The 22120-nt window shown below is 35.4% G+C and overlaps 2 protein-coding genes across 3 annotated transcripts; one reads left to right on the forward strand and one right to left on the reverse strand.

The window, feature by feature from the left end:
* Nucleotides 1-7563: 7563 nt before the first annotated feature.
* FRA3 (Endonuclease/exonuclease/phosphatase family protein) lies at nucleotides 7564-12680 on the forward strand. Of its 2 annotated transcripts, XM_079026420.1 has the most exons (11): nucleotides 7564-8553; nucleotides 8678-8933; nucleotides 9349-10150; nucleotides 10255-10385; nucleotides 10461-10545; nucleotides 10622-10790; nucleotides 10905-10936; nucleotides 11019-11286; nucleotides 11383-11506; nucleotides 11580-11940; nucleotides 12067-12680. In XM_079026420.1, the coding sequence occupies exons 1-11, from the start codon at nucleotides 7728-7730 to the stop codon at nucleotides 12430-12432; spliced, it is 3420 nt and encodes a 1139-aa protein (XP_078882546.1). In that variant the 5' UTR covers nucleotides 7564-7727; the 3' UTR covers nucleotides 12433-12680. The 2 variants fall into 2 exon arrangements, with proteins under 2 accessions (XP_078882546.1, XP_078882545.1); XM_079026419.1 differs by having other exon boundaries at nucleotides 10622-10936.
* A 2223-nt stretch (nucleotides 12681-14903) lies between these two features.
* Nucleotides 14904-17829, reverse strand: LOC145088184 (acetolactate synthase small subunit 2, chloroplastic-like). The gene is made up of 11 exons (XM_079026421.1): nucleotides 17470-17829; nucleotides 17102-17315; nucleotides 16924-17007; nucleotides 16728-16796; nucleotides 16506-16589; nucleotides 16282-16431; nucleotides 16100-16186; nucleotides 15887-15991; nucleotides 15518-15793; nucleotides 15355-15420; nucleotides 14904-15258 (listed from the first exon to the last, which is right to left on the reverse strand). Exons 1-11 carry the CDS (start codon nucleotides 17754-17756, stop codon nucleotides 15175-15177), a joined length of 1506 nt encoding a protein of 501 aa, XP_078882547.1. The 5' UTR covers nucleotides 17757-17829; the 3' UTR covers nucleotides 14904-15174.
* Between the last annotated feature and the right edge of the window lie 4291 nt (nucleotides 17830-22120).

Here is a 22120-nt window from a genome sequence, read left to right on the forward strand (position 1 = left end):
TAAGCCTAAAGCTTAGGTGATGATAATTAGGTGATGTGAGATGAGAGGAGATACTATAAACTTGATTGGCGATGCGGCGATATAGTCATCTACCAGAGTATAGCTGGCGACCACAGACCATTATAGACAGTCATTTGGAAACACCAGCAGGCTCATAACTTGTAGGTGACGAATTACGAGTTTAGGCGATGTTGTAACTACGTATTCATGCGATGCTATTCTAACCCCTACTATGAATTACGAGTTTAGACAATGTTGTAACTACGTATTCATGCGATGATACTCTAACCCCTACTATGAATTACGAGTTTATGCGATGTTGTAACTACATATTCATGTGATGATACTCTAACCCCTACTATGAATTACGAGTTCAGGTGATGTTGTAACTACGTATTCATGCGATGACACCCTAACCCTTACTAGACACGTATTAAGAGAGTAACCCCCAAATCAGTACTGTCTATGCGATGTAGGCGATGATCCTTAGGAAAAGTCCTTAGGAATAAATATATAAGAAAATGCGATGTAAGGAGATGAGAGGTAAATACGATGTAGGAGATGACCCTTCGAATAAATCTTTAGGGAAGATTAAATGAAGAAAATGGGGATGGGTAATTGGGTTAATTGTTTTCTAACGGAACATAATAACTTTATTATTGTGGGTTGAAAACCCTATGTACTCAATAGGATTCCGAACTTGACCCACTCAATTTATTTGTGTCACATGTATCGATACGAAGCTACATTACACTGAGAGATTAAAGGAGATGTAAATCACTAGTGTAAATAAATGTAAGGTCTGTTTATGCTTATTATTTCTATATTTACGATGACATCCCAAAGTTTTAATATAAACGAAATACATTTCTTCGGAAATGCTTTGATAATATATTTATCATGTTTTCTTGGAACAAATTCTGCAATACTATTCTTTAAAATGAATACTCTAATTTTCAAATAATCATAAATAATTTTTTTAAAATGACCGAGAAATTGGGGATGTCACAGTTGGTATCAGAGCATTAGTTTAAGCAAACTAGGAATAAGGATTTATTTCTAGACTTAAACTTAGAATGATAAGCGATGATCGTGAGGAGCGTGTCTAATATATTTTAGGGTGTAAACCTGAATAGGCACAAACACTAGCTTAATTAGGGAAGATACTTAAAATGTTTTTATGTGCTAAATGATTTGTGATGCTTTATGATGCCAGTATTTGATTGGATCTATGGTATATTCCCGACCAGATTTAGAAAGTTTATATGTTCAGGTTTCTAAATGTTTAATTACGGTATTAGAACTGACATGTAACTTTTCGGAGTAATAAGGAGGATTACGCGTCTAAACCTTCACCATCTTAAATTTCTTGTCTTGAGCAACTATTACGGTGTATGGAACGTCGCAATAAGTAGTCATACCATACTGAGAAAATAGAGGAAATAAGAAAGCTGATAATAGTGAATGATACCTATCAAAAGATATTGTAAGAGAGGTATCTTGCCTTTAGAATACGTCTAACAAATAATACGTCAAGTACGAGAGAAGTACACTTTCGATTAGTAGAAAGAAAGAACTTTTGGTATAACCCATGAAGTTATCCCATCGTCTGGCATTTCCACCACCAACCGAGTTGAAGCAGAATTGATGATTGAAGATACGCATGGAAGAACTCCTAGTAGATTTTAGGGAAATTTTTATGATTAATTAGACACATTCGTATGTGTTAAATCATTTTGTGATTTTAGGAAATAAGAACTTGGGGATTGCGATACAATACTTGGGACGAGTATGAGCAGGTGTGAAAGGTATTAGAGGCCTATACTACTGGAAGCACAAGACTTGCACTTGTATCAGGGAAAGTCACAAGGTTACCAAAGTGCTAGTAATTGATTTTGTTTTGTTCATGTCTTTCGTTACCATCGTTTCGGTAATAATGACTAAGAAGATGATTGTTATTCTGACCTTAATGGTCATATCAATGCGAGTCCGACTAAGATGTTCAGTTCGATTTAGCATCTGACTTAAGCCGAAAGATTGAAGTGAAAGATAATCGAAGCGATCAATATAAGTATCACGATCGTTGTTAAAGTAAGAAACTTGTAGCAAGAAATGCTACATGCTAGAATGAGATTATATCACATTAGAGCATGAAGGAAGGTATATCTTGTTCTGAAATTTGACTCTAAAAGACCTGAGTCTAAGTATTGCATCCTAAAATGAGAGGTCATTAGAACATGACCCATCAGTCTGTTACAATAATCAAAGTAAAGAGTGTTTACGAAGGAGCAGGAGTCTCCAATAAGGATCAAAATTATGACTTGAAGGTCACGATTGAAAGTCCAACATGAAATAAAGAGCGATTGCAAGATCAAGCACTGTCTACAATTAAAAAGTCCAAGAGTTAGATACTTATTCGAAGGAACATAGAAGTTATGATTATTATCTAAGATGAAGAGATAACGTATGGAGTCATTATACAAGCTCTGTTTCATTGATGATTCCGGGACATAATCATCCAAGGGGAGAGATAGCTGTAACACCCGCAAATTCGGGTTAGTCAATTTAGAGACGATAAGCGTCAAATATGACTTTTTGATAGAAGATTATTTAGAATGAATAATCCTAACAAAGTTATAGTATATGTCTCAAGGGTTCCGTACATATAAAGAATGTCGAAATATGAGTTATTAGAATTAATAATCTTAACTAAGTTATAGTATATGTCTCAAGGGTTCCGTATATATAAAGAACGCCGAAATCCGAGTTATAACGAAGAAGTCATGGATCGTCGAAGTTTTACAGCTAAACCGACACGACACAACGTAATGTAAAAAGTGAATTTTTGATAAATTACTTTTTAGCCTTAGGGATCTAAATAAAATTCATAGTATACGTTAAGCCGAAATCGTGCATAAAAATAACTTCCAAATCTGACTTCCTATGAGGAAGTTATGATTTCTCTAAGATTTGGCATAATAGTATGCAACCCAGAATGCGAATTTTAGATCGTTTGATTTTTAGCCGACACAAACTAAATGAGAATTGAATATCTAATTAATAGGAGCTCAACGATAAAAAGACAGACGAAAACGGAGTCTGTATGTAGAAGTTATGAATTTTACACAGTCGGTAAACAGTGTAATCTTCTCATAATGTTAAATTTAAAATCGGTCGAGATTTAGCCGATGAAGTCAGAAGGAGAGTTGTAGATCTTGTCAATACCTACACGTGGATATAAAGAACGTCGAAAACGGAGCTAGTATGTGAAAGTTACGGAATTTAGAAGTCCGGATGAGCTGATGCGAAGTGGGTGACAAGGCACGATATGAGTCATTGCTTCCTCCCCACGTCTTGCCACCGGATGGTGACACCTGGCACCCAACTCGACGAGTTGTAGGCTCATAACTCTCCGAGTTGAGCCATTTTTCAGCCTATAAATACCATGCAAGGCTCACTTATATTCCTCACACCTCAACCCTTCTCTATCTCTCTAATTTCTCTCTAAACCTCCCCTAACCTCTAGTAACTTCTAAGTGCTAGAGGAAAGCCCTAAAAAGCGCCATAAGGCTCTGAGAAAAAGAGCTTTTTGGGTCGAAAGTTCTGCCCGCGCAGAACCCGGTTCCTAGCCAAACCCCCGATAAGTGAGATATGCTTACCCTACTTTAAGTATAACTTGTGTTTCAGTTTATTATAGTTATTATAAAATTATAAACAATAAATATATTATAAAATATAATATACAAAGTATTATTATAATATCTTTTAATTACTCGCGGTACGGAGAAACTGGTTTGAAGGGCCGCATAGGGTTGTTGGATTTCAGAAGTGCTATAATGCCAAAATGGTCCTGCCCTTCGGTGTTTCATGTCTGGCCCATGTATGTACATAGTGGTTGAAAAATATTGTTTAACACTTATAAAAAATATCGTTAGTAAATAGTCGCTATAAATATTAGACTAAAATCTAGCGGTAATGATACTAGGTTTCGTCGAAGGAAATACAATTGTTAGAAGTGAAGCGCTGCCCAGGTTTGGAATCATCACTTTAACAAGTGAGTGAATAGTTACTTTCATCTTACACATGGATATGAAGTATTTAATATAAATTACGTGCTATGTGTGCATATTATCGGTGTTCCAGATATCTATGCTAGATGAACGATTTATACATGTTTACATGATTTAAACTGTATACGTATTTTTATACTTATAAATATACATTGGGTAGCAACGGGTAGGTGATGATAATTTGTGATGATAGATAGGTGATGATAATTAGGTGATGTGAGATGAGAGGGGATACTATAACCTTGATTGGCGATGTGGTGATATAGTAATCTACCAGAGTATAGGTGGCAACCACAGACCATTATAGACAGTCATGTGGAAACACCAGCAGGCTCATAACTTGTAGGTGACGAATTACGAGTTTAGGCAATGTTGTAACTTGTAACTACGTATTCATGCAATGATACTCTAACCCATACTATGAATTACGAGTTCAAACAATGTTGTAACTACGTGTTCATGCGATGATACTCTAACCCCTACTATGAATTACGAGTTTAGGCGACGTTGTAACTACATATTCATGCGATGATACTCTAACCCCTACTATGAATTACGAGTTTGTAACTACGTATTCATGCGATGATACTCTAACCCCTACTACGAATTACGAGTTCAGACGATGTTGTAACTACGTATTCATGCGATGATACCCTAACCCTTACTAGACACGTGTTAAGGGAGTAACCCCCAAATCAGTACTGTCTATGCGATGTAGGCGATGATCCTTAGGAAAAGTCCTTAGGAACAAATATATAAGAAAATGCGATGTAAGGAGATGAGAGGTAAATACGATGTAGGAGATGACCCTTCGAATAAATCTTTAGGGAAGATTAAATGAAGAAAATGGGGATGGGTAATTGGTTTATTTGTTTGCTAACGGAACATAATAACTTTATTATTGTGGGTTGAAAACCCTATGTACTCAATAGGTTTCCGAACCTGACCCACTCAATTTATTTGTGTCACATGTATCGATACGAAGCTACATTACACTAGGGATGAAAGTGGGTCCAAACCCGGACCGGATGGACCCGGACCCAGAAAACCCGGACCCAGAAAATCCGGAACCGGTTAACGGGATTTTATAGAACCGGAAACCGGACCGGTATATAGGAACCGGTTCCGGTTCGGTTCCGGGTAAAGTGGGTCTAGAACCGGAAAACCCGGAAACATCAAAGTGGGTAGGTTGGAACCGGATAAAGTGGGTTTAGACCCAAAAAACCCGAAAAAACCGGAATTTTTTGCTAATTACTTACTACTTAGTGGGTTGAACTTTGAAAATTTTCATATTAATATCCCGACTTTGGGGGGCTGTAACTTATTGAATACGAAACCACAATTAACAAAATTAGAGTCTAAAATCATGTACAAACTCTAAAATACACTCTGGAAAAACCTGCATGTCAATCCAAATTTAAACGAATGAGATATACTTGTGTTAATATTTTCACATAATACAAAGTACAAAAACAAATAGCTGAAAAGTTGAAAATTTTCAGTTTTGATATCCCGACTTCGGAGGACTGTAAATCATTGAATGTTAAACCACAAATGACAAAATTATAGTCTAAACTCATGTACAAACTGTAAACTAGAAGTTGGAAAAAACCACATGTCAATCCGACTTCAAACGAATTAGATATTCATGTTTTAAAACTTTCACCGAATACAAAAAAACTAAAAAACTAAAAACTTTCAGCTTTGGTATCTCAACTTTTGAGGACTGTAAGTCAATGAATATAAATCAAAAAATGAAAAATTTATAGTCTAGAATCATGTACAAACTCTAAACTACATGTTGTAAAAAACCGTATGTCAATTGGAGTTGAAACGAATAAGGTATGCATCTTGTAAACGTTTCACAAAAAGTGGTTCCGACCCTAAAAGTGGTTCCGGTTCCAAAAACCGGTTCCGGATTTTAGACCCGGTTTACCCGGACCTAATGGACCAAAACCCGGATTACTCGGAACCCGGATAAAGCCAATTTTTAAACCCGGATCCGGACCCGGTTCTATATATTCCGGTTCTAACGGGTCCGGGTCCGGTTCCGGTCCGGTTTTCCGGTTCTAAATCTCATCCCTACATTACACTGAGAGATTAAAGGAGATGTAAATCACTAGTGTAAATAAATGTAAGGTCTGTTTATGCTTATGTTTCTATATTTACGATGACATCCCAAAGTTTTAATATAAAAAATACATTTATTCGGAAATGCTTTGATAATATATTTATCATGTTTTCTGGGAACAAATTCCGCAATATTATTTTTTAGTATGAATAATCTGATTTTCAAATAAGCATAAATAAAAATTTTAAAATGACAGAGAAATTGGGGATGTCACAATGGCGACAGAAAAGGCAATAAGGGCGGCAACCACCATGGTTGGCTGCCATGGTGGTTCTTCACGTTTTTTAGCCAACAAAACACATCCACACCCACTTCACGGCTTGCAGCAGCAACACACACACATACGAACATGAGTTCCAACCTGAAACACACACCCAAACCCAGCCTCCTATGCGGTGGCATGTGGCAGTCGGAAGAGATGGCGACAAAGGGAACAACTGCCGGAGCGGCAGTGGCGACGTAGCAACAGAAGATGGAGAAGGGAAAGGTGTACGACCTTTAACCGGAACAGGAACAACGACAATCACGGCTTGCTTCTTTCGATCGCCCATTGTCACGACGTCTAATGGCGACCTTCGTCTTCAACAACAGTGGAACAACGACGGTGAAGCTAGGTTTGGTGGTTCATGACCGCGACTAGGAGGTGGCGATGGCTAGAGGTATGGGGGTATCAGGGTGGCGGCCGAAGAAATGGTTCTAGGGTTAGGGCTTGGAGGTTGCGTTTTAAATGAAGGAACAAGAGGAGGGTGACAGGTCTTAACCCGGCTCTGATTCAAACTTATGCCACATCTCCACTTTGAGTCCCTCCTTCCCCAATCTTTTTGAAATTAAGTCTGTAATTTACTCTATAGCCCCTGATTCTAAAAACCCTTTCAATTCAAGTCCAAAAATTATCAAACAACCCCTATCATCAAAAAAATATAGTCATTCGGAAGTTACACTTTAACCCCCGATTTCTAGAATTTATAGCATTTAACTCCTCGTGCTAATACTCTAATAATTTATTACGGATTTAGGGCCAACATAAAAATATAAAAATATAAAATGTAAAAATATATCTGGGAGTTTTAGGGCTTATTATTTATTTATTTTATTTTAAACGGAATGTTACACAAATGGTCCTTGTGCTTTTATATTTTTACTGTTTTAGTTCAATATTGAAAAGTTTTTCAGTTTTTGTCCTTATTTAAAAAAAATCGAGTCTTATTAATTTAATAAAATTTTAAAAATATTTTACTTATGATTTTACGGTTGTAACCTAGTTCTAAAATATAAATATGTAGTATTTGTAAAAAAAAAAAAAAAAAAACATCTTGTAAAAGTGGAAAACGTGCCTCCACGGCATCATCATAAAACGAATACTCTTCACCTATCCGGCTATCCCCACCTTCTCTCCCCTGCATTTTCGATTTTGTCCGAACAGAGAACCTTTCCAAAACGATAACAGACTCCCCCGATCTCTCTCCGTCCCTATATTTTCTCTTTTTTTCAACTTATTTCTACACATTTTTAGGTTGATTTTAGCCATGGCTGCCAGGGATCACGCCGTTGATGACCTTTTCTCATCGTTAAACTCATCGCCAGCAAGTCCTCAAATAAATTTTGGTAGCAATTCGCCCAATTTGATTAGTTTCGATGACGACGGTGAAGAAGATTATGATAACACCACTACCACTAGTAAACCCCTTATGGTCTTTGATCGGTTCTATGACTCTTCATCGGAAGACGGGCTCTACTCAACTGGAAGTGGCGGTGGTGGTAGTACTGGTGGTGATAATTCTCTAGTGCAGGCCGCTGGAAATCGCCTGGATTACATGATGCAGTATTTAGACCGGAAGCTATTGTCAGTGGATGGAAAGGATAATGAACTTAAGCAGGCGTTACCGGAGATCATAGGTAGTGGTGGAGGGCGTGGGATGTTTAAGTTACCGATTAGGGCTGCCGTACATCCTGGCCGGCCACCGAGTCTCGAATTGCGGCCCCATCCGCTTAGGGAAACACAGGTTGGATGTTTCCTAAGGATATTGGAGGGGACAGCGGATGGAGGGCAGTTATGGGCGGGATCTGAGCGCGGTGTTCGGGTGTGGAAGATGAAGGATATGTATGCCGCAGGGATGGGGGAAGAGAACGATGAGGCGGAGGTACCGTTTCGTGAGTCAGTGAAAACGTCGCCTACGTTGTGTTTGGTGGTTGATGACGGGAATAAGGTGGTCTGGAGTGGGCATAAGGATGGGAAGATTAGGTGTTGGAAAATGTATCAACCTTCTGATGAAATCGAGGTTCCTTTTAGAGAGTGTCTTTCATGGCAGGCTCATCGTGGACCTGTTCTATCGATGGTCTTCTCCTCCTATGGTAATATATCTTGCACTCCTCATTAGTCAATAACTCAATATGATCAAATTGCTGTATCCTGGCACTCGGTGAATATTTTAGTTAAGATAACTATGGTGTTCATCTGATTCTGAACTTCATCCAGGTGATCTATGGTCTGGATCCGAGGGTGGTGCAATAATTGTGTGGCCTTGGGAAGCCCTTGAAAAGGCTCAATTGTTAACAACAGAGGAAAAACACATGGCGTCTTTGACAGTTGAGAGGTCATACATTGATCTCAAGAATCAAGTTACTTCAAATGGCATCTCCTGTAGTATACTTGCAGCAGATGTTAAATATCTGTTATCCGATCATTCTGGGGGAAAAGTTTGGAGTTCAGGGCCTCTGTCATTTGCATTGTGGTAAGTGACTAATCTAGCAGCCATAACAATACTCCATTATGTATTTGAATTTCCATGACAGGCATAAACATGCTCACCACAGATTTAAAAAGCAATATCACATCTATTATTTAAGGCACTCTAAGTTCTTCATTTGAAGTTCCATATGGAGAAGTTTACAGCTGTGATACCTTATGTATTGTCATTAGTATATTGAAAGTGTAGAAACCTAGAACAATATGCTATACTTATGCATGATAAATAGTGTAGTAATGCACACTTTCTGACACCCAAAATTGAGTTGTATCAAAGTAAGGACTAAGGAGCTTATGACATAGTAGGGAGTTCATATTTTTCTATCCATGTTGTGCTTGTATCATTACTACTTCTACTTCCCTTACATTTCATGAACATCTAAAGATTTGTCAAACTGCAGGGATGCATACACGAGAGAGTTGTTGAAAGTGTTCAATATCGATGGCCTAGCTGAAAATTTGACAGCAATACAGGACCTGACACCAGAAGAAGAAGCAAAGATGAAATTTGCATCTTATCCTAAAAAAGAAAAACCACAAACTACAATTAGTTTCTTTCAACGTTCACGTAATGCAATCATGGGAGCAGCTGATGCTGTTCTTCGTGTTGCAGCCAAAGGAGCTTTCTTTGAAGATAACCGCAGAATCGAAGCCTTAATCATAACAACTGATGGAAACATCTGGACAGGATCTGCAAATGGAGCAATCATAAAATGGGATGCAAATGGAAACCGATTGCAAGAATTCCAGTTTCACCCTCATCCCATTCGATCTTTATGTACATTCGGGTTACGGATATGGATCGGGTATACAAGCGGGTATCTACATGTAATGGATCTTGATGGTAGTTTACTTGGAGAGTGGGTTGCTCACAAGACTCCTATCATTGATATGGCTATTGGGCCAGGCTATATCTTTACATTGGCCAATGACGGAGTGACACGTGGATGGAGTATATCCTCCCCTGGGCCCCTTGATACCATATTACTTTCAGAGTTATCTCGCAAAGAATCACAATACACAAAATTAGAAAATTTTAGAATCTTGGCTAGTACATGGAATGTAGCAGAAGGAAGAGCAACACAAGACTCACTTATATCATGGCTTGGGTCTGCAGTCAAAGATGTTGACTTTGTTGCTGTTGGGTTGCAGGAGGTTGAAATGGGTGCTGGGTTTCTTGCAATGTCTGCTGCTAGAGAAACTGTAAGACACTTTTCTTAACCTTTTCATACCCATTAATATTCTTGCTTGATTTGATTTGAGTTGATTATATCTTGAATCTTGATTCTAGTTCTTTTATCATTCAGATGCAGGTAGGTCTTGAGGGAAGCTCTGCTGGACAATGGTGGCTGGACATGATTGGGAAAACCTTGGATGAAGGTTCAAGTTTTTATCGTGTTGGTTCTCGACAGCTGGCAGGCATGCTGATTGGAGTGTGGTGAGTATTTCATTGATACCAGATTCATTATCTTCATCAGATATGTAGACATTGAACTTCTGTGATTAATTTCAGGGCGAGGAACAATATTAGAAGTAATGTTGGAGATGTTGAGTTGGCAGCAGTTCCATGTGGATTTGGAAATGCTATTGGTAATAAGGTAACTGCTTTTCAAAATTCTCATTTACTTTTAGTTAATGTAATAATAACTTATAAATTTACTGGTGTGCCAACAGGGAGGAGTTGGATTGAGGATGAGAATCTATGGGCGGATTATATGTTTTGTGAACTGTCACTTTGCTGCACATCTGGATGCTGTTAACAGACGTAATGCTGATTTTGATCATGTATACAAAACAATGTCATTCACTCGTCCATCAAATCTTCTGAATACAACATCAGCTGGTATGATTATGATGATGATGTCATACCTTTTCTTATTTTGCTTGCTTGCCACCTCATCTTATTCACTTTGGATTCTCTATGGTTCTCTCTTTCTGCCCACCTTACTTTTTGCAGCTGGAGTCACTTCTATGGTTCGTATTGCAAATGTAGGTACATTCTCTACCCATTTGACCCGTTGGAAATAAAATTTAACCCAAAATGACCAATTTGCCCTTTCTATTTTTTCAGGCTATGGGTAGCCTGTCTGTGGATGAGTCACCAGAGCTATCTGAAGCAGACATGGTTGTCTTTTTAGGCGACTTTAATTATCGGCTTGATGATATTTCTTATGATGAAGCACGTGATTTTATCTCTCAAAGAAGCTTTGATTGGCTTAGAGAGAAAGATCAGTTACATATGGAAATGAAAGCAGGAAGTGTTTTTCAAGGAATGCGTGAAGCTGTTATCACATTTCCACCTACATACAAATTCGAAAGGCATCAACCTGGTTTAGCAGGTATATAGTAATATACAACACAGACAGCCTTTTTAATTATCATATATAGTAATGAAATTGTTTAAAAAATGAGGCTAAGTTTTTAATTTTTTATAGGTTATGATTCGGGTGAGAAAAAACGTATTCCCGCATGGTGTGATCGAATCCTGTATCGTGACAGCCGTCTGGATTCATCAGACACATGCAATCTAAACTGTCCTGTAGTTTCTTCAATTTTGCAGTAAGTTTTTACTTAATCTTGATTAGTGTAAATGTAATGATGATTATATATTTGTATATTTGTTTTTGTTAAGGTATGAAGCTTGCATGGATGTGACAGATAGTGATCATAAGCCTGTTCGTTGCATCTTTAATGTGGAGGTGGCTCGAGTGGACGAGCCAAAAAGAAGAAAAATATTTGGAGAAATTATAAAATCCAATAAGAAAATAAGAAATATTCTGAAAGAACAAAACAATGTTCCGGATACTATTATGAGTACAAACAATATAATTCTTCAAGACGATGATAAATCAATCTTACGAATCACCAATAAATGTGGGGAAGACAAAGCTTTATTTAGAGTCATATGTGAAGGTCAATGCACCATTAAAGATGGAAAACAAGAATCCGATCACCAGCCAAGAGGCTCTTTCGGTTTTCCACGTTGGCTCGAGGTAAATTGTTTTCTCTCTCTCTCTCTCTCTCTCTCTCTCTCTCTCTCTCTCTCTCTCTCTCTTTTTTTTTTTAATTTTAAATTACAGATAAAGCGAGTAACTAACTAATGGCTATATTTTCTTCAGGTGAAACCAACGAGTGGTATAATAGAACCGAATCATATAGCAGAGATATGTGTTCATCATCAAGGATATGAAACCATGGAGGAATATGTGGATGGTGAAGCTCAAAATAGTTGGTGTGAAGATGTGCGTGATAAGGAAGTTATGTTGATGGTGGAAGTGAGGAGGGGAAGTTGTACAGTTGAGAAAAAATGTCATAGGGTACGTGTCAGGCACACACAAAGCTTGACGGGCAGGTCTATGCCTATGGAACCCAAACATGAGGAGCTGAACCGGGTCCATGGGAATGTGCTTCACCGGGCTGATGCTAAGTGGCTCAGTGGCTCACGTGATGTGGTTGACCATATAAGAGATCTTCATACCCCTTGAACTTGTTTTGGTCCAAACAGGGATTTTTTTTTTTTTGGGAATGAGTGAGTGCAACTGTTTATTATATTTTCTTAATCTTTTTTATATTGTTGAGGGTGGGGATGCCTGATATTACTTGTTAAGATTAGGAGTTTAATATTTGGAAGTTGGAGTTGTATATAAGCTTTTACAAGCCTCGTATATTAATTATTAAGATGAATAGCAAATGTGTGTGAGATTTTTTGAATAATATTGGTTGCTTTTTCCAAGTATTATATGTTATGAGTGATCCATAATTTTTGTACACTGGAATCACATGTTTCAACCGTAAATCAACATTGGTTTTTGCAAGAGTACCTACATTAGGTTTTTTTTTTTTTTTTTTTTTTATTTTTTTTATTTTTAACTACTAGTTATGCTGAAAAGGGCTCCGATTCAGGCCAACTGTAACATAAACACAGGAATCCAGTAGCCTCCCTCAACACCATTAGTACCCTTTAGGGAAGTATGGTGGGGACCGGTACAATGTGTGATGCACAAACAACTGTTCCCTTAGGGCAAATGGCTTCGGGCAAACTCAATGGTTCATAGGATTCTATGATTCATACAAAGTATTGCATTTTGCTATGTTCTTCCTTAGAATCTTGTTAGAATCTTGGTAGTCTGAAAAAGCTCAAGTTCTTTTATAATTTATTTCCAAAAAAAAGAAAAAAAGAAATAGAAGGATCTTCACAAAAAATGACAACTTGTTAATTTAGGATCACAGAAAATAACACATATTTTTGCAATTTACAAAAACAACCACCAATTCCGAAACAAATTGTTTTGGACCCAAGACCCAATGGGTACCCACCGGTGTAAACAACTTTTAATTTAAAAGGAATCTCAAATGTGGTACCCATTTCGAATCGTCTAGTGAAGAGATTCAGGTGTAACGAGTATGTTGTTTTTACTAGTTTATACAACTTCATATTTTTTCATGTTATATTATGAAAAAACTTGGTCTGAAACAGAGATCCTTGTGTGCAATCCAAAGAATTTATCCGGAACAAAAGGGTTTTTGTTTCAAATAGGTAGAAATTGTGTGTTTCTCACTAGTTTTTTAGGCTTCAATAGTAATTATTATTTAAGATATTAAGTATTAGTGTTGTAGAAATTATTGTGTACAAATAACTCATGTTTTTGCTCTTATTTATATCCTCTACAAATCTCCAAAAATCTGACTATATAACCTCAACCATATGTTCGACTTTTTTATCTCCAAAAATCTGACTATATAACCTCAACCATATGTTCGCATTTTTTATCTCAAAAAATTTGACTATATAACCTCAAACCATATGTTTGACTATTTTATCTCCAAATATTTTACTATATAACCTCAACCATACATTTGGTTTTTTTTATCCACCCTTCAACACCTTTGATTTTTTATTTTGTTAATCATCCACTGCTTTCTATTCTTCAATAGCTGGTATAATATTTTTTCTTTCCTTGGTCGATTCGTTTAGAAGTGTTTTTCATCTTTTCATATGTAGCTTCTCTGGTGTATACATCAAGGTTTTGAAAACCGGACCGGAGACCGAACCGGTCGTCTTACTAGTTCGATGGTTCAAGTGGTCCAACCGGTCTTAAAAACCGGAAAAACCGGATGATGTCATAATTATATTTAATTATATAAAAAATACAAAAAATAAAAAAAATAAATATGTTACAAAATTTCCGGTTTTGACCGGTTTTACCGGTTCAACCGGACCGGTTTTTACTGGTTTTCACCGGTTCACACGAATACCGGTTTTTTTTCACACGAATACCGGTTTTTTGGTCTTTAAGAACCGGATCCGGGACCGGTTCCCGGTTGAACTGGCCGGTCCGGTCCGGTTTTCAAAACATTATATTGAGCTAGAAAGGCGGTTAAATGTAAGGGCAGTTTTGGACAAGTTGGAAGACATTTTGGGAAAGAACAATAAAGTTAAGCTTTTGAGTTAATTTGTAGAATGAATGACTCAGTGTAGCTTTAGTGTGAATCATGTTATGCTTTAGTGTGAATCATGTTATGGTACACTTTAGTGTGAATCATGTTATGGTTTAGTGTGAATCATGTTATGGTTATGGTTTTAACATGTTTATACAATAGCTGGATAAGATGGTAAATGGGAATTTAGATGAATTCAAAGAGGGATTGGTTAGGCGGGAGTTGGTTAAATACATTAATAACATTGTTATATGGGAGTTGGTGACTTCTTTTCAACTATTTTATTTGTGAAGATAAACAGGGTTGATTGGATTTGTATAACTTCCTTTGAACAGTTAGAAAGGAAAAAATAATTAAATAGAATGGCTGTCTAAAATCCGAAATGGAAGTTGTCCAGAATCGAAAATCCTTGTCATTCATTTTTAGAATCCCTGGTTATTTTGGTGAAGGCCGAAAAAGATGGTTACATAGAAATATATAAACATTTGAATCGTATTTTTTTTTTTTGGAAAAGCCAGAAATAAAACACATAAACTTTTACTTCTAATCAACAAGAACATAGATTAATGTTACAAGTTTATTCAACTTATTTGTGAATAACATTATAACAACAAAGATCGATTCTTTCTAATATTTTTGTTCCCTGGTAGAAAATTTTCTTGGGTCCGCTGCTCCACCATGTAACTTGCATTTAGTTTATATAAAATATAAAATATAAGTTGCACGAAGATCAACCAATCATTAATAGTAATACAACAACAAATAACATGAAGAAGCTTTGTGGTTTATTAGACTGGAAAAGAGAATCCACGAAGATATGCAGAATTCACCCCCGATTCCCTCACCAATGCCACCCTACCCGTTCTTGCAACCTTCAGATTAAAACGTGCACCAATATAAAAGATTATATATTATTAAAAAAAAGAAAAAAAAAAAAGAATAGTTAAGGATCAGACTTTAATACTAACCTCACAAATCCCATACGACTCCAATAACCTTTGCAGTGCAAGCATCTTATTAAAATCTCCAGTGAGCTGGAATATGAAAACCAGAAAATATCAATATAAAGAAAAGTAGAAAACGGGATTACCGAATTATGAAATTTAATTTTATTTTAAAAGAAAAAACGACCTCTAATGTGATAGTGTGATCAGAAACATCAACAGGTTTAGCTCGAAAGATGCAGGCAATGTCAAGAACATCCCTTCGAGCAGAAGCATTTGCAGCAACTTTGATCAACATCAGCTCACGTTCTGCAAATGGCAAATATGTAATATCTTTCACCTCATGAACATCCACCAGTTTGTAAAACTGCTGAACCAATTTGTCAATAGATTCATCTGTTCCAGGAATCACAGTTGTAATCCGAGCTAGACCCTCCATTTCTGCAGCACCTGCAGCCAGACTCTGTACACATTACACAACACAGTTCTTTTTTTTTTTTAAATACTGTTATAAAAAAAATTATATAAGGAAAAAACAAAAAAAGAAAAAACAAACCTGGATGTTGTAACCCCTTCTGGATATAACTCCAGTGACCAGGTTGAGAACTCCAGGAGCATTATTCACAAGAATGTTGACAGTGTGAGACTTATGACCAGTTGACTGTTTTATTTAAATTTCAAATCTCAGTTATACCCCATACATAAACTATTTGCTAAATAATGGTTGATAACACATTAATGAAAAATGAGAAATTGATGCATATCTTACATCTTCTTCATAAAGCACACCCCAATGGGGGTCAAGGACTTGATTCATTGAGAACCTATCGTAGTGCTCCACAGGATAAACATCTCCCTTTCATTCAAACAAATATATCATAACTCAAATTAATAAAAAAAAAAAAAAAGTAATTATCACAAATAGAAACCTGCAAAGATTAAAGAATATACCCCTGAAACCACACTCAAGTTCTCATCAACTGGGTGAGTTATACTTGAGGCAGGAGGAATTGGAGTTGGGACTTCCAGATCTGGATAAGAAGCTGCACAGAAGTTCCAAAATGGAGCACTTTCGCCCAGTTTTTCTCTTCTTAAAGCAATCTACAATTTGCAGCACACACAGTTAGTGTGTGTGTGTGTGTTGCATGAAAAAGGACATTTAAGACACATCTCACCTTCCCTGTTCTTGTGAGCTCTTTGATTCCAAATTTGGCTAAGTTTCTCTGAACAGTAACCATCTTCCCAGGATCCCCAGTGACCTGATTAACCAGAGGAGCTCTTTGATTACAAACTTGGCTGAATTACTATTAAAAAGTGTCGCTTACTTTAATTGTATGAGTGTATGTTTATAACGAGTAGTGGTCATATGTAAGTGCAGATGTAATGAAATAGGTCACCTCTATTGTCAATGAGCATTCTGTTGTATCCACAACTTTGGCTCTAAAGATGTCTACTAGCCACATGATCTGAAGGAGAAGTAACAGCGTATCAATCTTCAATCTCATATGTAATCAATTAACAAGATAGAAACCAATAACATATATGCAAGTCTTCTGAAAGTCAGAAAAATCATTAAAGTAGAGAAAATAAAACCTCAGATCTTGTGGTTTGATTGACATTAAGCTTCACAAGCATCAATTCCCGTTCTACCTGTGGTTCCTTTGAAAGATCTTCCACCTGATGCATCAAAACAGCGTTGAACAAATCAGATAAGACTTTTTAATTCAGGTTGATAGTCAAACAAAGACAAATAGCAGAAAAAGGATGCAACCTTTAAGACATTAACAAGCTTGTTGAGCTGCTCTACAACTTGTTGCAAGACCTTCTCAGTTCCAGAGACAACTACGGTGAACAAAGCTTTGTCCTTATTCAAGCCAACAGCAAGAGATTCAATGTTGTAACCTCTTCTAGCAAAAACCCCTGTAATTCGGTTTATTATACCGCTTTCATCTCCAACAAACACTGAGATTGTGTGGCGTTTCACTCTAGTCAATGCATAAACAAAATTTATTTTGATCAAAAGATGTATATGCATAACAACTTTTTGAATCACCAGCGTACAACATCGAAAACTCATTCTCAATCCAATCAATCAATTAATTAATTATTTAATTCAAGAGTTGGTAAGAGTAGTTTTACTTGGAAGAAAGTGGCGAGGCAGCTCCATTATTCGTCGGAGAAAATGGCAATGTCACCGGAGCTCCACCGCTAGCGCTTCCATTTCCGTTGTTGGATAACGAATTCACTACTTTCAATTTAAAACAACCTGCATACTTCCGATTGGATGATATTTTCAAACTCCTCGCATTTACTACTGCTCCTGATTCCACTGTGCTCCGGTTACTGCAGTTTACTGGTGCTTTCCAGAGGGAGCACGTCGTAGCCGGTGTCGTCATTGCAGTTTTTGGAGAGGAGAAAATGCGCATCGCATAGAAGAGGGGAGACTAGAGAGTGTAAACAAAGACTGAAACTTGAATGGCCCCCCCAAGGCCCCACTTCACATTTCTCATTTCTATATGAACAATCACGTTGTTTGCAAGCTAGGGGTGTGACTTTTTTTTTTAAGGCTTGATATAAATCATTAAATTGGTCTTTGTTTTTTTCCAGAAAAATAATGTTAAAGGAATGAAAATAACTATTACTAATATGTTTCTTTTAGGTTATGATGTCCTTGCTATTTGCTAATTTCTTCTTTTGTGTGCAACTATTGCGACTTGATATCGCGTATCAAAGCCGTTTTAATGATGATATTTATATCGACAATCGTATTATGTCATGTGGTGGTGTTGAACGATATGGCAATTTTGTTTAAATATTCAATTACTTATAGATTCTAATTAGGGTGGCAAAAATTATGTACGATCTGTAGGACATGAACCCGAATCCGCAACCACAACCTGCCTACCCATTTATTATAGGGGTATCGTTCAGCTTTGCAAATAATTTTATAGGTTGACTTGTGAACTGGTTTATTTTATTAGATTAAAATAAATAATATATTTATTGAATAAATGAAAGAGTAAAGACTATTAAATAAATATGGAATATTTAATTTTTTTTTCTAGTGACCCATGATTCCACAAACACCGTTATCACTCACAAACCCTTGTAATTAAACGAGTTATACGGATTGACATATTTATGGTTGATTAGGGTTAAGGTTGAGTCCAATACAAATATTTATGAGTCGTGTATGAGTTAAACTTTTATAACTTGGAAATACATGACCCATCAATTCCAACAAAACAAGATTTGCCACCACCCTAAATATAATCAAAATTAAAATCAAGGAACGGGATGAGGAAGAACAAATTTGCAACATGGAACATTGTATAAGTATCCTTTGAATTGACCATAGAACCAAAACCATCGATAAAATCTCATTTAAAACCAATATATAATATTCTACAATGAACTAGAAAACCTTTTTGAATCAAATTCATTTAAAATTGAAAATTTTGTTGAACCCATGTGTCGAAAAATGGAAAGAGCTCATCTTCAACTTTGTGCTAGTTGTGAAACCCTTCAACCTATTTTTTTCGAAACCCTATGTGACTGGCTACCACTTGTGAGACTACAAATGGTGCCTTCACCGTAGTGTATATCGCATGTGTTTGCATTTAGAGTTTTAAAGGGTTTTGTTCAATCATGTTTTCTCAATTTAGGGTCTTTGAGTTCAATATTTATGTATCCTTATTGGCTTTTCATTATTTAAGGGTTTTTTTTTGGCGGGGGCTATATGGGAGTAATAAAGATACTAAAGATGGGGTGTCTTTATATTCATTTGAAAACATAATATGTGGAGACATTACATTTAAGGTTTGATAAACGCTTGATGTTTTGAATTTTCATGTGATTTATTTAAATGATTTCTCAGTTTTATGTTCTTTTATTTGTAATTAATGTCCTTGATTTTTGTGATAGTTAAGTTTCTTTGTTTTTCAGACGAAGGCCAAAATGTTTGATGAAATTCTTTGATTATGTGCTTGAATTCTACATTACATTGGTTTGGAAGACATGTATTTGTTTTGAGAAATTAAATATTCTTCTATCTTTTGTTCCTATAAATCCTCTTACCCAATTAAATAATGGCATGTGTAACATTTAATGTTTATTTAATAAAATTTTAGTAAATTTTAGTAAACTAATATAACACATGTCATCATTTAATTGGGTAGGAGGATTTGTAGGAAAAAAATAAAAAAATATTTAATTTCTCGTTTGTTTTATATCAGACATAGTGACATGCATTTTGGTAGATTAATGTGGCAAGCTGCCCTTAGGATTAGTAATGTCTTAAGTGTTAGCATATGTATTATTATGAAAATCAACCCATTTCAGGACCACTCTTATACATAATTTTCTATTTATTATAACCGTGGGGATGCTCTACCATTTAAAAAAACATGTTTTTATTCTAGTTAATGAGAGTCGTATGAAAGTAATATCTTACATGTTATTAGAGCTAATTATACATCTATGATATTTCAATCCGTATCTCTTTCTTCCCTTTTATATTCTCATCTACGATCTCTAACCCTAGTTGTTGCTAAAATGTCATGGATGATACCTCCAATCTCTCCACACACACACACAAAAAAAAAATCCATATGGCGTTACTAATATTGAGGCATATATCCCTCTCCTTCTTAATATCGATTACTTGATGACATTGCTTGAAGGGAGATTTTCCAAACGCAGTGCATTAAATTTTGAGTTGAAGAACATATCAATGACTCCAACAATGAAGTGTTTCTCTCTAAACTTGATGGTGCATAATGGATGCAGATCAACTTCATTGTGAAATTGTGGATTTATGGAACAATTTTACATTTAATGTTACAAATGGTCATACGGAAAACCAAGACTACCCCAGCAAGTTTGGAAAAACTTTTTATGATAATAAAGATGCCAAGGTTAAGACAAAGAACTTAGATACATCCATGTTGGATACTACTCAATCACAGACCATGGATTAAGACTATTGTTGATCTTTTTGACATATCTACTTCACAACTAATGAAGACTTACACAAATGATATAATAATATGTAGTGTATCCTTATTGATATTGCTATTTTTATATAAAAGATTCGACATCGAAGAATTTAAACTAGACTTTTTACGTTGTCATATAACTTTTGATTTTAGTAATGAAATGAAAATATCTCAATTTTGAAAAGTTATAGTTTAGACAATGAATTTTTATCATTATGTTTCAATTTTAAGTCTTTCACCGAATGCCCTTTTATGTAATTTTAGAATTTTATATATTTAAAAAGCTTACACTAGTTTTTCTAATTATTTATATACCAATATAAGCTAGGCTTCCTGCTCCAATTAAAAATTATAACGTTTAACTTCCAGTTAGCAGCTATCAACTATTTTTATCATACATATAACTAAAATATACATATATTGATGCAGTAAATACTAAATGTCATCGACTAAACTATTAATAACTAGTTTATAACCCGTGGGAACCACGGTTACAAAATAAATTAAATTTTTAATAGTAAAAATTCAAAAATTATTTATCAATTATTTTAAATAAATAATTAATTAAGAGATATATCAAAATTTTAAAGTTATTATAACTTCAAACATAACATATAATTAGAAAAAATAAATTTGAATTTTGAAGTTTTGCCTAATATATCTCTTTGACATGTGACATAATATTAATGAGGAGTTGTATTAAAGTGACACATATCAAATGGAAATTAAAACTATTTTTTTATTAGAATAAAGATATGAAATGTACAAGAAATGCAAACAAGTTCTGTTTTAAAGTTATAAATTCATACAAGTATCAATTCACCTAAAACAAAGTTCATTTGTAAATGTTAATATATAGAATATGACAGCATTTAAAAGCAATTTTAAACGAATAATAAAATGTACGCATATCAAAATATTCATATAAAAAGACAAGGCTGTAGTAGTTCAACCATTGATAGATTCCTTTAGTTAGTTTAGGTTAGTGCATAGTCATTATATATTTTTGGATAGATTCCAATCCAATTGTTTTTTTTAATATATCAGCATTGTCAATGCACATGCTCCCCATATTTCCGGTAATCTTAGCACCTGTTGTTTCCTTTTTCTATGAAAAAAGCTAAAATATTCGGTCGTCGTAATTAAATTTTTTTATGTTAATGGCGGTCCCTGATTATTTGACATATTAATGTGAATTAAAATTTTCCTTTTTCTATGAAAAAAGCTAAAATATTCAGTCATCGTAATTAAATTTTTTTATGTTAATGGTGGTACCTGTTATTTGACATACTAAGAACGTGTGAAAGCTGTTAAGTTTTAGTTTTGAACAAAAAACTTGGGGCTAATGTCATAAAAGTTCTTAAGTTTTCAAGAAATTGTTGGTTTTACCTTTTGAGATCTTTTGGGTTCATTAATGCCTAATATTTAGATAAATTATATCAAAATTGCCATTTAGCAAGGAAATAACCGGTTACCCGGTCACACTCTCCATTTAGTGGGTCATATTGGCTTCGATCCACCACCCACGTTTATTTCTACAGTTTATTGTCTTCTCCAATTTTTGCTAATCAATTCATATCAGATGCAGTTGTGGTACATATCAGATGCTTCCTCCTTGGTGTTAATTACAATTATGTTAAAATTTCATACAGAGAGAGAAAGAGACTGTGTACCTATCAGTTTTTCTTAGTCTCTCATCTTCTCACATAGCTTCACATTAATCAAATTTATATAATTCAAATGAAAAGGCTGATAATTGAGTTGCAACAAAGGGAGAAAGAGGTAGTGAGTGC

The sequence above is a fragment of the Lactuca serriola genome, chromosome 2 (assembly GCF_051521515.1).
Source record: "Lactuca serriola cultivar US96UC23 chromosome 2, Lser_US96UC23_V15, whole genome shotgun sequence".
Lineage (NCBI taxonomy): Eukaryota > Viridiplantae > Streptophyta > Magnoliopsida > Asterales > Asteraceae > Lactuca > Lactuca serriola.